The sequence below is a fragment of the Chrysemys picta genome, chromosome 12 (genome assembly GCF_011386835.1).
Source record: "Chrysemys picta bellii isolate R12L10 chromosome 12, ASM1138683v2, whole genome shotgun sequence".
Classification (NCBI taxonomy): domain Eukaryota; kingdom Metazoa; phylum Chordata; order Testudines; family Emydidae; genus Chrysemys; species Chrysemys picta.
Window position 1 is genome coordinate 720,750 of NC_088802.1, and position 17,934 is coordinate 738,683.

Here is a 17,934-nt window from a genome sequence, read left to right on the forward strand (position 1 = left end):
CCAGTTCCTAATGAATGTAAACCCCTCCTCTCTACACCATCATCTCATCCATGCATTGAGACTCGGAAGCTCTGCCTGCCTACCTGGCCCTGGATTCCTTGAGGATGCCAGCTGGGCAAACTGGGTCCATTACTGCTTCACGAGGAAGGTGATATCACAGCCCCGGGCGGTGTCTGTGGGGCCCACGCTGGGTTATGTCCATGCAGGGTTTATGGATCACTGCGGGCAGGGAGGGCCACCGAGAGCGGGTTCGGGCCCTGGTGAAAATTTTTTTTCGGGCCCCCCAGCAAGGGCGGACTGGCTAAAGAGGGCCGAAGGGGGGGGGGAAGCCGGGCCCCCTTCCGGACTGCCGGGCCCCGGTAATTTGTACCGGCTTCCCCCCCTTGTCGGTCCTGTGTGTGTATGTGTGGGGGGGTCACCCAGCTCCCCAGGCACTAACAGCAGCGGGGGGTGATCACCACAGTGCCTGGGACTGTGACCGGCTCAGAGACGTCCCCCCGCCCGGGTCGGGTCGCCCAGACTGGCAGGGCTGGGCCAGAAGAGAGGTGAGGGCCACAAAACGAACTGGGGCTAGAGAGACGGCGTTTAACAGGCTGGGGCCTTGCTTTGGATCCAGCGACAGACGGGGCTTTGGTCCTGGGGCCCCAATTCTGGCTGGCGGGCGGGGAAGAGCTCGGGCCCACCTGACACCCCGTGTGGGAGACGGGCGATTCCTGCTACACAGGGCACGGTTACATCCAGTTATCGGTTTTTATCTGTGTCTCTGTGATGCTTTCCCCCGAGAGTTGCTGTCTCTGCAGACCCTGGGGGAGACCTGGCCGCTCTTCGGGGATCAGTGCCCCGGCCTGGGGTTTGCAGGGACACACACGGCGCAGTCAGAACAGGGGGTTTATTCACCAGCTGGCCCCAGCACAGGGAGACCTGAGGGGAGCCCAGAGGCAGGACGGTCACAGCCCGGCCCATGGCCAGCCCAGCGCCCAGCCCGGCTGCAGGGACCCCCTGGGCTCAGGCGCCGTCTGTCTCTCCTCCTTTGGCAGACGCCAGGTGGGAGCCCCGACTCCTCCCAGCAACCAGCTCCTCCCCCACCCCTTTGCTCTCCAGCTGGGGGTCCTTGCTCAGCCCCCTGCGGAGAGGGGGGGAGTCCGTCTTCCCCTGGGGCGCGGGGCGCTCGGTGTGTCAATGTACCGGCCATTGGATCTGCCATTCTCAGCTGCTCCACTGATCTGGGGGCTACGGCCCCGGCAGCTGGGTGATCCCCACACCTGGGGCTCCCAGCCTGCCCTGAGAGCAGACTGTCCTTCTCCACCCCACTGGGTAACAGTGCAGCATATGGGGGAAACTGAGGCACACACAGGCCTCATAACAACATCACAGACAATTCCCATGTCACCACACCTGGTAACTGCCGGCAAACACTGGAGCTCAGAGCCAACCCCCCTGAGACACGTCTGGGACTCTGCTGGGGACGGGGCTCCGGGTGTCTGGGGAGTGAATCTCTGAGCCCCGGGGGGGGGGGGGGGGGGAGGGGCTGTGACTCCCTGGGGGCGGGGGAGGGGTTGGAAGGCTGGGTAATAACTGTCCCCCCTGGTGTGCTGCCCCTGAGCTGCTCCCCAGCCCTGCTGCCCCATGGCCGAGCCCCCGGGGCTGGGGTGTCAGGCTGGTCCCTGCAGCCCGGGCTTGGGACAGGAGCATCTCTCCAGCTGCCTCTCCCCTGGGGAAGAGATTTGGGGGTCCTCCTCCCCAGGGCTCCCAATGCCCCCTCCCCGCTCTTCCCACCCCTGGCCAGGGAGCCCATCCAGCCTGGGAACAAACCCGCAGCCTCCCCCAGGAATCACCCCCCACTCAGAGCCACCCCATGGGCTCCTCCCCACAGTCAGATCCGGCCCCTACCCCGTGCCCAGCCGGGCTCGGCTGTGTGTTCACACGGTTAAAATGGGGTTAGATGGATCCCAGTGGGGTCAGACTGTGTGAGATGCTGGCAATGGCTGTCTGCGTCAGTCTCCCCTAGAACAGCGTGTCCCAGGCTGTCCGGCGACAGGGAGGGGTTTGCTCTGGATCAGTGACCCCAGGCAGGAGAGACGCGGCACCAGGGGTGAAACACCAGTGTGCCCAGGCTGGGTTCTCCCCACCCGGCCCAGCGACAGACGCCCTTGGGTCAGTCTGCACTGTGCGTGTGTCAGTGTGATTGACGTCACTCGGGGTGCCGCAGGGGTGTGCACAGGAACACAAATTTGGCCATTTTTGGAGGGGCCCTTTCTGTGCCCCCACCCCCACCCCCTCGGCAGCCAGAGGAGCTGGATCTCCCCCCCCACCCCCGCGGCTCCAGGGCTTGAGGACCTGTCGTCTTCCCCCTGGGGCTGAGGGAGTTCTGTCCCTGCACTGATGGGGGGGGGGTGCTGCCCCTGCTCGACCCCCCTGGCACATGCCCCTGTGTGAATAAACCGCCTCCCTATGTGACATAAGTGACACGGACTCAAGCACTCGTGTGCCCAGCGCTGCCAGCGGAGATGGGTTATCAGGCCAAGGGGAGATCTCCCACCCATCGGCACGAAGCGTCTTCACCAGATGCACTGCAGCAGCGCTGGGCATGTGGACAAGCCCCAGGGGGGCCCTCGGGGACCTCAGAGACACAAGACGTTGTTGAGGGGCCCCTCCCGCATACACCCCCATGAAGAGGAGAGGTGCAGGAGCGCTTGTCCCACCAGCTGGAACGTGGGAGGAAGGGCATGAAACCCCCGTCCAGGAGAAACCCCTCGCTGGACGCTGCTTGGATGGGAAGGGGCAGGAATGACTGGGCATAAGCACCAGATCCCCTGGCTGTGCCCGGGTCAGCCCCACAGCACACACAGCACTTGCTTCTGACAGGAGTTTCTGTGACCTTTGAACCCCCAGGGCTGTAACTCCCTGGTGCGTGTGTGTGACCTGCTGTAACCTTGTCAAGAACTGCCAGTGCTAGGTCTTAGTTAACAAATCTTTACTGAGGTTATTACAGGATTGGCTACAAGCGTTGTCTGTGGAGTGAGATCGAAGGTGCCACTGCCCTGGGGTAAGCGACTGGTCCTTTGGGACAGGGAGTGACCCGAATATCGCTGTGATTTGTGGTGGAAGGGACGATGGATCGATCACAAGGGCAGACTGGCCGGGGTGGCCAGACAGATTGGAGAGCCCAAGGGGACTGTCTGTGGCTCCGTGGTTACGTTGTTACAGGGCCTGCGGAGTTCACACCCGATACTTTGGTGAAATCTCAGTACAGAACTCAGCTGGTGCCCCGGGTACTAACTGTGCCCTGAGATTGGTCCCCACACTCGTGAGCCACTCGACAGCGTGACAGGGTCGCCCCAGGGCCCTGCTGGGACTGAGGGGCAGGGACGGGTCCCCAGGCGGGGGCAGCGCGGGCTGGAGCCGGGCAGAGCGCGGGGAGCAGACGGGGACAGGAAGGGACCCGCCCCAGGTTCTCCATTCTCCAGGCTGGGCGAGGGGCTGGGGGAGACGGACGGAAACTCCTGCCGGCCGGGGGATCCAACGCCCAGGATCTAACGCAGGAGCCCTGCAGGGAGAGGGGAGAGAAATCAGCCCCTGGCCGTGGGGCTAGCGGGACGGACGGGGGATTTTCTCTGCCAGGCCCAGGGCGCCCCCAGTGACTCTGCCCGGCAGCCGCAGGGCTGGGCGATGCTCGGCAGGACCCAGGACCCTCTGCCCCCGGGAGCAGCTCGGGGATCGGTCTGAACGGGGACCGAGGGAGCCGCAGACTCCTCCTCCGCGGTACCAACGCCCTATTGCCCAGCTGCCCAGGGGCTGGGCCGGGCGGGTGTCAGGGGCCGAGGGGCAGAAGCAGCCGCCTCATGGGCGCCCCAGGCAGCCTGTGGTCAGTGTGGGGGGAGGCGGGTTTAACGGGGGAGGGTGACTGAAATTACCTGCAGGTTGGGGAACGGGGCGCCCTGAAAAACAAAGAGAAACATGGTCAGAGCCCTGGGCAGGGAGAGCCGGTTCCCGGGGATCAGAGCTCCAGCCCCTGCCCCACGTCATGGAACGTCCCTCACTAGGAACCCAGCCCCCTCCGGCCCCCAGACCTGGGGTTACCCCCTGTCATGGAGTATTGGGGAACTCAGGGCCCTGCACCCCCGGCTTCCTGCGATTCACCATGACTCTCAGCCAGCCAGTAAAGCAGAAGGTTTATTTGGATGACAGGAATACAGTCCAAGACAGGTCTTGCAGGCACAGACAACAGGGCCCCCCTCAGTTAGGTCCAGCTTGGGGTCCCAGGGCATCCCAGCCCACCCCCCTTTGGGGGGTCAGAGCCATCTCTGCCTCCCAGCCATCTCTCCAGCCCGCTTCCAGCACTCTGCCTTCAGCGACCCCTCCCACAGCCTTTGTTCAGTTTCCCGGGCCAAGGTGTCACCTGGCCTCCAACCCCTTCCTGGGTTCTCATGTTACACGCTCAGGTATTCGCCTTCGGGCAGACTCCCATCCACCAATGCAGACTATCCCAGCCACACTCCCCTGTCAGCATTCACAGACCACAGTAAGAACAGTCCCAGTTCGTCACACACACACCCCCCCCGTTATTACTGTAAATCCCTGACCCAGAGTCCCTGCCCCGGGGGAGGGGAGGGAAACGCTCTGAGCCCCGGGGCAGGGGCAGCTCCAGCTCCCTGCACTGCGAGGGGTCGGGGTCTGTCCCACCCCGGGGGCTCGCCCGGGGGAGGCGAGAGTGGGAGCTCCCAGCCTGGCCCCAGGACCCCACACTGAGATCTCCCCATGGCCCCTGCTCTGTCCCTGCCCTAGGAGTGGGGAGGGTCTGACCCAGCCCCGGCCCCAGGAGACTAGAAGCCGGGAGGCCCCTGCCAGACTCTGGGCAGCCCCTGCTGGGGGGAGGGGGGAGCCTCCAGCCAGGCCCAGATCCCCCTGAGCCCCCCCAGCCCCACATCCCCCCAGAGACCCCCTGGTGCCCCGCCCCCGCCCGGAGCCATTCACCTTTCTTATTCTTCAGGTAGATGAGGAGTCCGGGCACCAGGAAGATCAGCCCCAGCACGAAGCCCCCGACCCCCGTCAGCATCTTGCTCCTGGCGGAGTCAGACTGCGCCTCTGAAACAGGGACATGGGACCGGCCGGGTCAGCGCCAGGGGCCTCCGGGCCGGGCTCCCGTCCGCACCAGTGACCAGCGCCGGCCGGGTCAGAGCCAGGGGCCTCCGGGCCGGGCTCCCGTCCGCACCAGTGACCAGCGCCGGCCGGGTCAGAGCCAGGGGCCTCCGGGCCAGGCTCCCGTCTGCCCAGTGACCGGCGCCGGCTGGGACAGAGCCAGGGGCCTCCGGGCCGGGCTCCCGTCTGCACCAGTGACCAGTGCCGGCCGGGTCAGCGCCAGGGGCCTCCGGGCCAGGCTCCCGTCTGCCCAGTGACCGGCGCCGGCCGGGTCAGAGCCAGGGGCCAGGTCCTGCAGGATCAGCTGTGGGACAATCTGCCCCACATCAGGGCTCCTCCTGGTCTGTGAGCATCAGAGATCGGCTCAGGCCCTGCAGCGCGAGGTCTGAGATCCCTGCCCGTTGTCAGCATGAACTGGTTTAGCCAGGGCCATCCCTAGGGGATGAGGGGCCTGGGGCGGAAGTGACGGATTCGTCTCTTCCAGGACCAACCGCGCCGGCCAATCGCACCGGCCAGCGGGGCCCAGAGAGGTTGTCCTGATTCACCCTACCCAAGGGATGGCTCTGAGTCTAACCCTGGATAGAGACACAGAAATAGCCAGTCTCTGTGTGAATCTTGCTCTGTTCTTGGGCTCAGTGACACCCTGTGGCAGTGAGTTCCACAGGCTAATTACACAGTGTGTGGAAAACGTCCTTCCTTTTACCCGGTGTGAATTTGCCCCTTTCCATCACACTGAGTGTCCCCTTGTCCTTGTGCTGTGAGACAGGGAGAACAGACGCTCCGATCTCCCTTCTCCAGACCAGTCATCATCATGGAGACTTTTCTCCTCTCCCCGCCCGGTCACTGCCCCACTCCGGTTGTATCTACACTGCATTGTGGAGCCCGTGGACGTGAGCTCCCAGCCCACGTTGATAGATTTGGGTTATCAGGGCTCATGTGAGTGCTCTGACCCAGGTCCATCCCCCGAGGGCTGCCCCTGCGGGCTCAGGGGCTGCCCCACACCCAGAGGCTCTTACCCCAGTGCACGGCGAGGGGGTCCCGCAGGCTGATGTGCTCCACCTGGCAGGTGTAGACGTCCCCGCGCCGGGGGCTCATCTCCAGCATCACCAGGATCTGGAAGGTCCAGTCTCCGTTCTGGAGCAGCTCCGTGGACACCACCCCGGCCGTCTGCTCCTGCCCGTTCTTCAGCCACTTGATCTCGATCCCCCCGGGGTAAAACCCCGTCACCGAGCAAACCAGCAGGTGGGGGTGGGGCTGGGATCCCGATTTCGTGGGGAAAACTGTCACCTCGGGCTTAACTGGGGGGAGAGAGAGTGGGGCTGGGAAAGGGGCTGGAGACAGAGGATGCTCAGGAAGAAGAGGTGCTCCCCTGACCCAGGGACAGCCCCCAGCCCCCCATCTACACCCCAGGGTGGTTGTCTCCTGCCCCCCATTGCGCTGGGCAGGCTCCGGCAGAAATGGCCTGAGGGGAGTCGTGTCCCGTCACCCCCATGGGGACAGAGCCAGGGACTGTCTGACGCTGGGCCCAGGGAGACGGGGTCTCAGCCAGGGCCGGCTCTGGCTTTTTTGATGCCCCAGGCAAAAAAGCCTCCCGCCGCCCCCGCCCCCCGAGCGCGGCAGGGGAGGGTGGCGAGCCCAGTCGCGGCCCTGCTCTCAGGCCGGAGCGCCCCGCTGCCCCCCTGCAGGTGCCGCCCCAAGCACATGCTTGGTGGGCTGGTGCCTGGAGCCGGCCCTGGTCTCAGCCCAGGGGCTGCCCCCACCCCCCAGGCAGGGGCACCCCGAGGGGGGAGGGGCAGGGTTGGGGGAGGGGAAAGTTCTGCCCCAATGCTTGGCCCCCCCCAGCACAGGAAGGGGGGTAGGAGCTGCAGCAGCTGCCTGCCCCGGGGGGTGTGAGTGGGGGGCGCTGGGGGCTGAACCCCTCAGAGGGGCGGGGGCCGGGAGCGGGGGGAGGGTCAGTGAGACATACCCTGGGCCTAGGGACTGAGCCAGGCCTGGGGCTCTGCGCCCTGCCGACAGGGGGCGCCGCTCCCAGAGCCTGGTTCCCTCCTGCCCCTGTGGTCTGAGCCCTGGCCCCGCCCCTCTCCCTGCCGCCCCCCCCCCCCCGCGCTCACCTCTCCGGTCGATGGTGAAGGGTTTGGCCACCCCGTAGTTGTGCCGGCAGAGCCGGTCTACCTCACCCCGCTGCTGCGCCAGGATCTCGGGCCGGCTGTTCCAGTACTCGGCGTCGGGCCGCCCCAGCTCCGTGTCCGCCACATACACCCCCAGGTCGCTGTCGAAGTGCACGTCCTGCTGCCGGTTGTAGATGTAGCGCTGCAGGAACCGGACCCGCTCGGTGCCGTTGGTGAACAGACAGTCCGCGTTCGCCTGATACACGAACCGCCCTGCGGGGGGGGGGAACAGACTCGGCTCAGGCGCCCCCAGCTGCCCCTCCCCCTCCTCCTCTTGCTCCCGGGCTCGGAGCCCACCGGGGGGGGGAACAGCTGGAGCCCGCAGAGCCCCCCCGCCCTGAACCCCTCCCAGTCCCGGGCGAGCCCGGCGGGCGGGAGGGAGCGGGGAGTGACAGTAACACTGACCCCAGTGGGCGGGGGGCGGGGGGGGCAGAGACTGTGCCGGGCACAGGGGCGGAGACACCGAGCCGGGGGGGCACGGGGACAGGCAGGACGGGGCTCCCCGGGGCGCTGGGGTCCGACCCCCCCGGATACACCCAGCGCTGCCCAGGACGGGGCTCCCCGGGGCGCTGGGGTCTGATCCCGCCGGATACACCCAGCGCTGCCCAGGACGGGGCTCCCCGGGGCGCTGGGGTCTGATCCCGCCGGATACACCCAGCGCTGCCCAGGACGGGGCTCCCCGGGGCGCTGGGGTCTGATCCCCCCGGATACACCCAGCGCTGCCCAGGACGGGGCTCCCCGGGGCGCTGGGGTCCGACCCCCCCGGATACACCCAGCGCTGCCCAGGACGGGGCTCCCCGGGGCGCTGGGGTCCGATCCCCCCCGGATACACCCAGCGCTGCCCAGGACGGGGCTCCCCGGGGCGCTGGGGTCCGATCCCCCCCGGATACACCCAGCGCTGCCCAGGACGGGGCTCCCCGGGGCGCTGGGGTCTCTGCTCACCTGGGGGCTCCGTGCAATGAGCCGGGTGGGTTCTCAGCACCGCCAGTGTCACTAGCACAGCCCCAGCCCAGCCGCTCCCGGCCCCCAGGATCCGACCCGCCCCCATCGCTGCTCAGGAGGGAGAGACCTGGAAAGTCGTCGGGACCCCCAGACTGAGACCTTCTCTGTCCAGCTCCGAGCACCAGCCCCGGGACGCTGCCCACGGCCCCGGGGATTGGGCACCCCCAGCCCAGGGGCCAGTCAGCACCGGGGCTGGGCAGCGTCATCAGTCGCCAGGCAGAGCCGGCCCCAGCAGGGCTCGGTTCCCTACTTCTCCCTCGTAGGGGGCAGAGCAGGGCCTGGGGTCGGGCTGCAGGAGTCGCCTGGTGCCTGCCATGGCCCCGGGGCAGCTCCCACCAGAGCAGGGCCCCCAGCAACGTGCCTGGGACCCTCCGTCCCCTTCCCTTCCCCTTGTGCCTCGACCCTCTGCTGCTGGCTGGGGCAGGCCGGGTGTGGGGGGGTCTCTGGTTTGTTGGGGGTAAATTTAGCCCCAGGGGAAGGTTTGGGGCTGGCCCCACAGGCAGAAGTTCTGAGCTTCCCCCTCCCCCATCTCCAGGGGCCTGAGCCCTGCCCCCCTGGACCCCACCAGAGTTGGGGGCTCAGTGTCCATGGGTCAGACACAGCTCGGCCTCCCAGCTGCTCCCACCATCGATCTCCCTAAGGGGCTTCTCTGGCCCCCCAGTCTCTGAGCCCCTCCCCCTCTGCTGCATTCACCCCCACCCCGTGGGGCAGGGCCGGGCCATTGTCCCCATGGCCCAGCTCGGGAGAGAGGCCCAGAGAAGTCAGTGACTGGCCCAGGGTCACACACAGTCTGTGGCAAGGCCGGGAATGACCCCAGGGCTCCTGGGTCCCAGGCCAGCCCCGAACTGCTGGGCCGGCCCCTCTCCGGCCCCTCCAGCGCCCAGCGCTTCCTGCAGGGGGCAGTGTGAACACCCAGCACGTTAGCTGGGGGTGGGGGGTGAGTTGGTGCCATGGGGGGAGGCAGGTTTTGGCAGGGGACACGGATCAACGTGCCCCACACAGGGCACAGGGCAGACCCCGGGGGAGAGCATTTGGTCACTAACAGGAGATCGGAGCCGGTGCCAGCAGAGGGGACAGGCCCGTGTCCCCGTCCCCACCTCCCCAGCCAGTCAGTCCCGGCCCAGGGGCCGGATGGGAACAGCGCCCCCTAAAGCGCATCCATCATCCCATGGATGATGCCCCAAACCCCATTTGTGGCCTTGTCTACACTTAACACTTATCCCGGTAGAGCTCTGTGGGTTGGGGGTGTGACCCCCCCCCCAGTGCAGAGCTGGGTCGGCCAAGTCCCCCGTGTGCACACAGCCATGCTGCAGAACAGGGGGTCTGGGGGTGGTGTGAGCGTCGTGTGGGGAGGTGCTGTTCCCACACCGGAGACAACCCCCCACCCCTGTCGGCGCCGTGTCCAGACTGGGGACAAACCCCTCCTGGAGGCGCCACTTCCACACTGGATTGCTGGGTGGAGCCGCCCCAGCCCCGGGAGCAGGCGTCTGGCCGGGAATTTGCAGTATTGCCAACCCCAAATGTTCAAAAATCCTGAGATTGGCTCTAAAACCCTGCGATTCTGTACAAATCCCAGCTGTGGGGTTTATTTCCCTTCTGCTCTTTGAGCCGGGGGTCACAGGTTGAAGCTCTCCCCACAGACACTCCCTTTGTCTCTAAGAATGAGGCTGGAATCGTCCCAGACTCACGTGACTCCCGAAGCTGGGGCTTTAGGAAAACACAAGAATTATCCTGAGACTCGTGACATGATCCTGAGAGCCGGGAACCCTGAATTTCTCCATCTCCTCTCGGCGAGACTCAGCGCTGCTGCTCTGCCCGGTAACAGCCTGGTCAGTGCAGGGATTTCTGCCATTGGGCGCAGGCCCCTGGGCCGGGCTCCCCTGGCCAATGCCGGGCGCTGCCCCCAGCCCTGCCCCCCCCCCCCCCGGGGTGTGACATGTCCCCCCCCCCCCCCGGCCCCCTAGTGCTGCCGGCCCCGCGCCCAGCCCAGTGCCCGGGGAGAGGAGATGGATGCAGGACAGGGCGTCCCCATGGCCCAGCTGGCCCTGATCACCCTGCTGGCCCTGCCGGGCACCGGGGCGGTGACAGGTACGGGCGGGGGCTGGGACACCTGGGCCTGGGGGGCGGTTTCACCCCCAAAGCGCCCGGCTCCCCCTCAGGGAGGGGACAATGGGGGGCTGATGGGGCAGGGAGGGGTATGTGGGGGAGCCGGATTGGGGTGGGGGCTGCAGGGAGGAGGGTCTCACCCCATAGTGGGGAGCGGATGAGGTGGGCAGGGAGGCGGATGGGGGCTGATCTGGGCAGGCTGAGGGCTTCAGGGAGGGGAGAGTCTCACCCCATAGTGTGGAGGGATGAGGTGGGCAGGGAGGGGTCTGCAGCTGATCTGGGCAGGGTGGGGGCTGCAGGGAGGAGGGTCTCACCCCCGTGACAGGGAGGGGGGAGGGGAGGCTGGCGTGGGGGCAGCAGAGGGATTGTGGGGAAGTCGCTGTGGTTTGGGTATGACACAGCCCTGCCCTAGGGGTGCAGCCCCCCTCCCCCACAGGGACTCGGGGGCTGATCCCCCCCAGGGGGGCGCCAGGCACAGGGGCGATGGGGGAACGTTCCCCAAAGAGCTGCCCCAGGGCCAGATCCTGCTGAGCAGTGAGTGCGTCTGTCCAGAGCAGGGAGACCCTGGACCCGCTCCCCGGCCTGGCCCCATTGTCCCCCGTCCCCCCAGGGCTCAGACCCACAGAGGGGGGGCCTCTGCGGGGCCGACTCTCTCCTCGGCTAGTGGTGGCGGGTTCCCTCCTTTGCAGTCGCTCGGTGAGATCCTGCCGGGCGAGCTGGGGTCAGTGAACGACTCCCTAGGATGTAGGTGCCCAACTCCCTTGGGCCCTGGGGACTCCCAGCCTCAGCCCTGAGCCAGACCCCTCCCCCCCCGGAGTGTGTCTGACCCCCCAGCGCAGCTTTCATGTCTCTGGCTGGGGAGTTCCTGGGTCTCCCAGTGACCAGCCCTGGGGGGTGAGTGTCGGGGGCCAGGGACTGAAATCGCCCTGAGAACCAGGTCATGGCGACACCGGGACACGGAATCAGCCCCACGCACAGACCGGAGAATGAAATGTCCTGCAGTAATGACATCCAGCTTCCCCCCATCACCGCTCTGGACTGGGGTCGTGTCCCTGTCACAAGCCAAGTGGGGATAGGCCCGGCCATGGCTTGGATGGGATTGAAGTGAGCAGGGGGGGCACAGTGGGGGGTGCTGTCCCCTCCCAGGCAGCGCTGACCCCAATGCCCCAGCACAATACCAGGGGTCCCAGGGCTCCCTGCACCCGCTTTCCCCTCACACCGGGGCCTCCCAGTGCCCATGTCACGGCCGGGGGCTGTGGCCCCAGGGGAAGGGATCAGAGACCCTGTATCCCGGGGGAGGGGCTGGGGTGGGTGCTGATGGGGACGCCCGTCTCCCCGCAGTGGATCATGTGACCTCCCAGGTGGGGTTCTACCAGCGCACAGACCGATCCCAGCAGGAGGGCGGGGAGTTCATGTTCGAGTTTGACCAGGACGAGATGTTCTATGTGGACCTGGAGAGGAAGGAGACCGTCTGGCGCCTGCCTGAATTCACCAAGTTCGCCAGCTTCGAGGCGCAGGGCGCCCTGGGCAACGTTGCCGTGCTGAAGAACAACCTGGAGACGCTGATCAAGAGGTCCAACCGCACACGGGCTGAGAACGGTGGGACATTTCCCTGCCAGGCACTGCTCCCGGGACCCTTCCCCCGCATGCGTACCCAGTGCGAGTCCCCACTCAGCTCCCCTCCCAGCCCCTGGAGGGCTCCGGGGAGCCAGTCAGCTGGGCCAGGGCTCTGCAGGGCAGGGGCCCGGGCAGTTCACACCCCCCAGGCTGGGGGCCCAGGGCAGCTCCTTTGCCGAGGGCTGTTCGTGGCCCCTGCCCAGCGCCAGGCCCTGCCCCTGAGGGATTCTCTCCCCTGCCCCTGGTGCCCCATGAGCCGTCAGGGCAGGGAGCTGGGACGACCCCTGTGACTCCCCCACAGTCCTGGGGAGAGACCCCTGAGCTGGAGTGTGAGCACCAGGGACTGGCTGGCTCAGGGGGGCAGGGAATGGGACACGGGGCCTGTCCCCTCTAGGGGACACCGGCTCCCACCCGGCCCCAGGACAGGGACTGGCTGGCTCAGGGGCAGTCAATGGGACCCACTAACCCCTGTCTCCCCAGAGCCCCCTGAGGTGACCGTGTTCCCCAAACACCCCGTGGAGCTGGGGGAGCCCAACGTCCTGATCTGCTTCGCGGACAAGTTCTTCCCACCGGTGCTCAGCGTGACGTGGCTGAAGAACGGGCAGCAGGTGACCGAGGGCGTCTACGAGACCGACTTCTACCCCCGCCCAGACTACTCCTTCCGCAAGTTCTCCTACCTGCCCTTCCTCCCCAGCCAGGGCGACTTCTACGACTGCCGGGTGGAGCACGGGGGGCTGCCCGAGCCCTTCACGAAGCACTGGGGTAAGGCCGGGGCGCCCGGGGACCCCGCTGGGCACAGGGCTGGGAGCCAGGACGACTGGGTTCTATCCCAGCTCTGGGAGGGGAATGGGGGCTAGTGGTTAGAGCGGGGGGAGCTGGGAGCCAGGACTCCTGGGTTCTATCCCGGCTCTTGGAGGGAAGGTGGGAACAGCCCCCGTCACTCCATGCCCTGTCCCTCTCCCCCTCTCTCCAGAAGCCCAGGTGCCCACCCCCGTCCCCGAGACCACAGAGACCCTGGTGTGCGCCCTGGGCCTGGCCGTGGGCATCATCGGCATCATCGCGGGCACCATCCTCATCATCAAGGGCATGAAGATGAACGCCGCCCGCAACCCGCGGGGCCCCTTGTGAGTAGCTGCTTTTGCGCGGGGAGGGCATCAGCCGCACCCGCAGCCCCTGGGCCCCCCCCAGCACCCCCTGGGGAGACCCCCCACCACTAGCTGTGCCCCCCCAGCCAACCACAGCCCCTGGGCCCACCCAGCACCCCCTGGGGAGACCCCCCACCACCAGCTGTGCCCCCCCCAGCCAGCTACAGCCCCACCCAGCACCCTCTGGGCCCCCCCACCTGCTGTTTCCCCCCATCCAGCACCCCCTGTTTGAATGGGAGACTCCCTGGGGGCGCTGGAGAACGGCCCCGATCCCTGCCAGCCTTGCGTTGGGGCCCAGGGCTCCTGGTAACTGACCCTCTTTGCCTTTCAGATAAACACGGGGAGGAGCCGGGGCCCCTGAATCCCCCAGGTGCCTTCGTGGAACCCACTCGCGCACACACACACCCACTGCCCCCAGCGTCCCGGCTCCGCTCCCGTCGGTGTCAGCTGCTGTACCCAGGCGGGAGCCCCCTGGCCCCGTAACCGTGACACCCAACCCGCTAGAGACTCACTGCGGAGCCGGATCCTCGGGCTGCCCCTGCACCCCCCTGCTGGGCTTGGGGGGGGGCACCTATACCGGGAGAGGGCTGCTGCCCATGGGGCTGGCAATGGGGTCGCCCCTCGTCAGGGGGCAGCAGGGCCCATGGGGCTGATCCAAACCCCATTGCCGTCATGGGGAAGGTTTCTTGTGACTCCAGTGGGTGCTGGATTGGGCCCCGAGCCCGGCCCCTATTGGCCAGAGGCTGCTGTCAGTCACCCCAGGTAAAGCCCCTCCAGCCATTACCCAGAAGGCTTTGGACCAGATTCGGCCATTCCCAGTCAATGGGGTCCCTGTGGGGCAGGATCGGGCCCATGGCTGGGGGTGGGGCAGCCCCAGTGCCCGGCTAAAGGCCCCATCGCGCCCGTGTGCGGCTCTCCCGGGGTCTGTGTGGGACGGGCCCAGTCCCTGTATAGCCCCCGCCCTGGGCCCCGGGTGTGTCACAGCCCTGTGCCCCCCACCCCCGCCCTGGGCCCCGGGTGTGTCACAGCCCGGCCCCCCCCCACCCTGTGCCCCGGGTGTGTCACATCCCGGCCCCCCCCCGCCCTGCGCCCTGGGTGTGTCACAGCCCTGCCCCCCCCCACCCCCGCCCTGCGCCCCGGGTGTGTCACAGCCCTGTGCCCCCCCCGTGCCCCATGTGTGTCACAGCCCGGCCCCCCCCCCCCGCCCTGCGCCCCGGGTGTGTCACAGCCCAGGCCCCCCCCAGCCCTGTGCCCCGTGTGTGTCACAGCCCTGCGCCCCCATCTCACTCTGCAGCTTTGCCAACAGCAATAAAGTGGGTTTGGGACATTTCTGAGGTTTTGATCTTGATTTAAAATCTGGTTAGTCTGGGCCGAGCCCGCGTCAGCCTGTGTTATCCCAACTCAGCCCCAGTCTGTCCAGGGGCACCGGGTTATACCGGGAGTTTGGTATGAGGGCTAAGGAAGGAGCCAGGACTCCTGGGTTCTGTCCCAGCTCTGGGAGGGGAGTGGGGTTCTAGTGGGTTAGAGCAGGGGGAGGGGGGGGGCTGGGAGCCAGGACTCCTGGGTTCTATTCCCATTGCTGACACTGACTTGCTGCAAGCTGTGAGGCTTTCTGTGCCTCAGTTTCTGTTTGCAGTGGTGTAAATCCCCCCCTGTCTGGGGCTCCAGTTTGAGCTGTAACATGGGGCTGGCGACCCCCCTGTGTCTTGTTGTCTTAGGCTGTAACCTCCCAAGGGCAGAGCCCGTGGGTCTGGGCAGCGCCTGGCACAACACGGCCCCAGGATGGGGGGGTGGCTCAGGGGGACTGGGTTCGAGGCACGGGGCCTTTCCTCTCTAGGGGATGCCATCAAAACTTGTCCCAGGACAGGGACTGGCTGGCTCAGGGGGTGGGATGGGACATGGGGCCTTTCCCCTCTCGGGGGCACCAGCTCCAATCCAGCCTGGTTTGGCTCCTTGGCCGCCTCCCCCAGTCAGACCAAACCCCTCCATGGGCCCAGGGCAGCCGGTTAGTAGCCACAATTCCTGGCTCGTCTCTGACTGGTGCCTGAAGGGTTTTGCCGGCCCAGAGACACCTGGACAAGAACCTTCCTGTGACCCAACCCCGGAGTCCGAGCCCATGCGCTGGGCTTTGGGCCTGGGGCGTTTGGGCAACTGCAGGCGTCTGATGTGAACAGCTCTCGAGGGGCAGGATCCCCAGACCGGCTCAGCCCAGGGCCCATCGAACCTGGTCTCCTGCCTCTGAGGGGGGCCAGTCCCAGCGGCTCTGGGGGAGGGGCAGGAACCCTGCAGGGATGGGGGGACCTGCCCCAGTAGCTACAGCTCAGCTCCTGTCCTGACACAGGTGGGGGTAGATCTTGTCCCACACGCCTGTTAACCCCTCACTGCAGACACCCACCGTCCTTACAAACCTCCAGTTCCTGTGTGACTCCCGCTGAGCTCTGGGCCCCAGTGAGATCTTGTGGCAGTGAGTTCCACAGGCCAATAGCACAAATTTCCTTTTGCCAGCTTTCAACTGGCCACCTTCAATTTCACTGACTGCCCCTTGTGTCACAGAGTGTGGGGGACACAAGGCCCTGCACCCCCGGCTTCCTGCGATTCACCATGACTCTCAGCCAGCCAGTAAAGCAGAAGGTTTATTTAGATGACAGGAACACAGTCCAAGACCGGTCTTGCAGGCACAGACAACAGGACCCCCTCAGTTAGCTCCATCTTGGGGTCCCAGGGCCCCACAGCCCCACTGGGGGATCAGAGTCCCGTCTGGGCTCCCTCCATTACCAGCCAGCTCCTGAAACTCCAACTCCCTCCAGCGTCTCTCACCCAGCCTCCCCCGGCTCATCCCCCAGCCTTTGTCCAGTTTCCCGGGCAGAGGTGTCACCTGGCCCCAGCCCCCTCCTGGGTTCTCACATGCTCAGGTATCTTCCCTCAAGGCCAGTCTCCCATCTCCCAGTGCAGACCGTCCAAGCCACACTCCCCTGCCTTCCCAGCCACACTCTCGACTCAGCATTCAAAGACCACATTAAGAACAGTCCCAGTTTGTCACACCTTGTTCTTGTGTAAATTATTTCTAGTACAGGGGGGTCTGGGGGCCCCTGACTCAGACTGGGGTCCCTGTTGTGCCAGGTGCTGCACATACACCCCAGAACAAAATTGAGCCCCCTCCTCCCCTCCCACTGCGCCAGGCACCACCCAGACTCCCTCAGCAGAGATCAGGGCCCCATTGTGCCAGGCGCTGCACAGACCCCGACTGAGACTGGGGCTGGATCGGGGCCAACTCTCCATGGGGGAAGTCCCCAGCATCGTGAGGCCGACCCCGGGTCCGGCGTCTCAGTGCTGGGGTCCCTGCACGGGGGCCGAGTGACGCTGCAGCCGCCCGGGGTTTCGGTTCCTCCCCCGCAGCCCCACGCTGGGCAGAGTCCAGCCCTGGGGGAAGTGAAAGGGAGACGCTGGCGGGTTCCAGGGCTTGGAGGGGAAGTGGCCCTGGCTGGGCGGTTCCCCCGGGCCAGGCAGCCCCGTGGCGGGGCCAGTGGGGAGGAAGAAGGGACCTGCGTCACCCGTCCCCAGGGCAAGGAGAGCGCAGAGCCCAGGGCACGCAGAGCTCGGGCTGCTGGCAGGGCCCCACGTCCCTGCTGTGGCAAACAGCCATTAGAACAGACAGGCCCCTGCATCAGAACCAGCGCCCCCTAGAGGGGAACGGCCCTATAGCTCACTGCCCCCCCCCCCCCACCAGCCTGTCTACTCACGCTGGGGATGGGCTGGAGCTGGTGCCCATAGAGGGGAGAAGCCCCGTACCCCCGCCCCAGCCAACCATATTCTCCCCAACTGCAGCAACACTGCTACCTCGATATAACGCCGCCCGATATAACACGAATTTGGATATAACGTGGTAAAGCAGTGCTCGGGAGGGTGGGGGGGGTGGGGCTGCGCACTCCAGCGGATCAAAGAAAGTTCCATATAACGCGGTTTCACCTATAACGCAGTAAGATTTTTTGGCTCCTGAGGACAGCGTTATATCGAGGTAGAGGTGTACTTGGTCACTTGAGACTCATTCCTCTGTGTTATAAAGCACAGATGACGTGTGTGAGGTGAAGCCAGGAGTCCTAGCTCCTAGACATCCCCTGTTCTAACCCACCAGCCCCCACTCCTCTCCCAGAGCTGGGGAGAGAACCCAGGAGTCCTGGCTCCCAGCCCCCCCTGCTCTAACCCACCAGCCCCCACTCCCCTCCCAGAGCCGGGAAGAGAACCCAGGAGTCCTGGCTCCCAGCCACCCTGCTCTAACCCACCAGCCCCCACTCCTCTCCCAGAGCCGGGGAGAGAACCCAGGAGTCCAGGCTTCCTGCCACCCCAATCCACTAGACCCTGCTCCCTCCCCTCTTAGAACCAGGAAAGAACCCAGGAGTCTTGGCTCCCAGCCCTGCTCATAGACTCAAAGGCCAGAAGGGACCATCGTGATTATCTAGCCTGGCCTCTTGCACAATGCAGGCCACAGCCCCTCACCTACCCACTCCTGTAACAGACCCCAAACCTCTGGCTGAGTCACTGACATCCTCGAACCATGAGTTAAAGACGTCAAGTGACAGAGACTCCACCATTTGCTCTAGTTTAAACCTGCCAGTGCCCTGCGCCCCATGCTGCAGAGGAAGGCAAAATCTGCTAATCTGACCCAGGGGGAAATTCCTTCCTGATCCCAAACATGCACCGTGATTGTTGAAAATACGGCCTTGAAATCAGCTCGGACAGATTCTGGCTGATGCATCTCT

General features: G+C 66.0%; 2 protein-coding genes across 3 annotated transcripts; one reads left to right on the top strand and one right to left on the bottom strand.

Moving 5' to 3' along the window:
* Positions 1 to 2,957: 2,957 nt before the first annotated feature.
* LOC101935077 (H-2 class II histocompatibility antigen, E-S beta chain-like) lies at positions 2,958 to 8,460 on the bottom strand. The gene is made up of 6 exons (XM_065563986.1): positions 8,250 to 8,460; positions 7,251 to 7,520; positions 6,156 to 6,437; positions 4,975 to 5,085; positions 3,915 to 3,938; positions 2,958 to 3,547 (listed from the first exon to the last, which is right to left on the bottom strand). The coding sequence occupies exons 1-6, from the start codon at positions 8,353 to 8,355 to the stop codon at positions 3,534 to 3,536; spliced, it is 807 nt and encodes a 268-aa protein (XP_065420058.1). The 5' UTR covers positions 8,356 to 8,460; the 3' UTR covers positions 2,958 to 3,533.
* A 1,809-nt stretch (positions 8,461 to 10,269) lies between these two features.
* LOC135974872 (HLA class II histocompatibility antigen, DP alpha 1 chain-like) lies at positions 10,270 to 14,115 on the top strand. 2 transcript variants are annotated; one of them, XM_065563990.1, is made up of 5 exons: positions 10,271 to 10,397; positions 11,757 to 12,014; positions 12,513 to 12,794; positions 13,006 to 13,156; positions 13,509 to 14,115. In XM_065563990.1, exons 1-5 carry the CDS (start codon positions 10,316 to 10,318, stop codon positions 13,510 to 13,512), a joined length of 777 nt encoding a protein of 258 aa, XP_065420062.1. In that variant the 5' UTR covers positions 10,271 to 10,315; the 3' UTR covers positions 13,513 to 14,115. The 2 variants fall into 2 exon arrangements, with proteins under 2 accessions (XP_065420063.1, XP_065420062.1); XM_065563991.1 differs by lacking the exon at positions 13,509 to 14,115 and having other exon boundaries at positions 10,270 to 10,397; positions 13,006 to 13,160.
* The last annotated feature ends 3,819 nt before the right edge of the window (positions 14,116 to 17,934 follow it).

Coding starts and splice junctions, on each gene's coding strand:
- LOC101935077 (XM_065563986.1), bottom strand. CDS start 8,355: ATGGGGGCGGGTCGGATCCTGGGGGCCGGGAGCGGCTGGGCTGGGGCT. Junction 6,438..7,250: donor CTTCACCATCGACCGGAGAG/GTGAGCGCGGGG, acceptor CTCTCCCCCCAG/TTAAGCCCGAGGTGACAGTT. Junction 3,939..4,974: donor CTACCTGAAGAATAAGAAAG/GTGAATGGCTCC, acceptor TTTGTTTTTCAG/GGCGCCCCGTTCCCCAACCT.
- LOC135974872 (XM_065563991.1), top strand. CDS start 10,316: ATGGATGCAGGACAGGGCGTCCCCATGGCCCAGCTGGCCCTGATCACC. Junction 12,015..12,512: donor CCGCACACGGGCTGAGAACG/GTGGGACATTTC, acceptor CTGTCTCCCCAG/AGCCCCCTGAGGTGACCGTG. Junction 12,795..13,005: donor GCCCTTCACGAAGCACTGGG/GTAAGGCCGGGG, acceptor CCCTCTCTCCAG/AAGCCCAGGTGCCCACCCCC.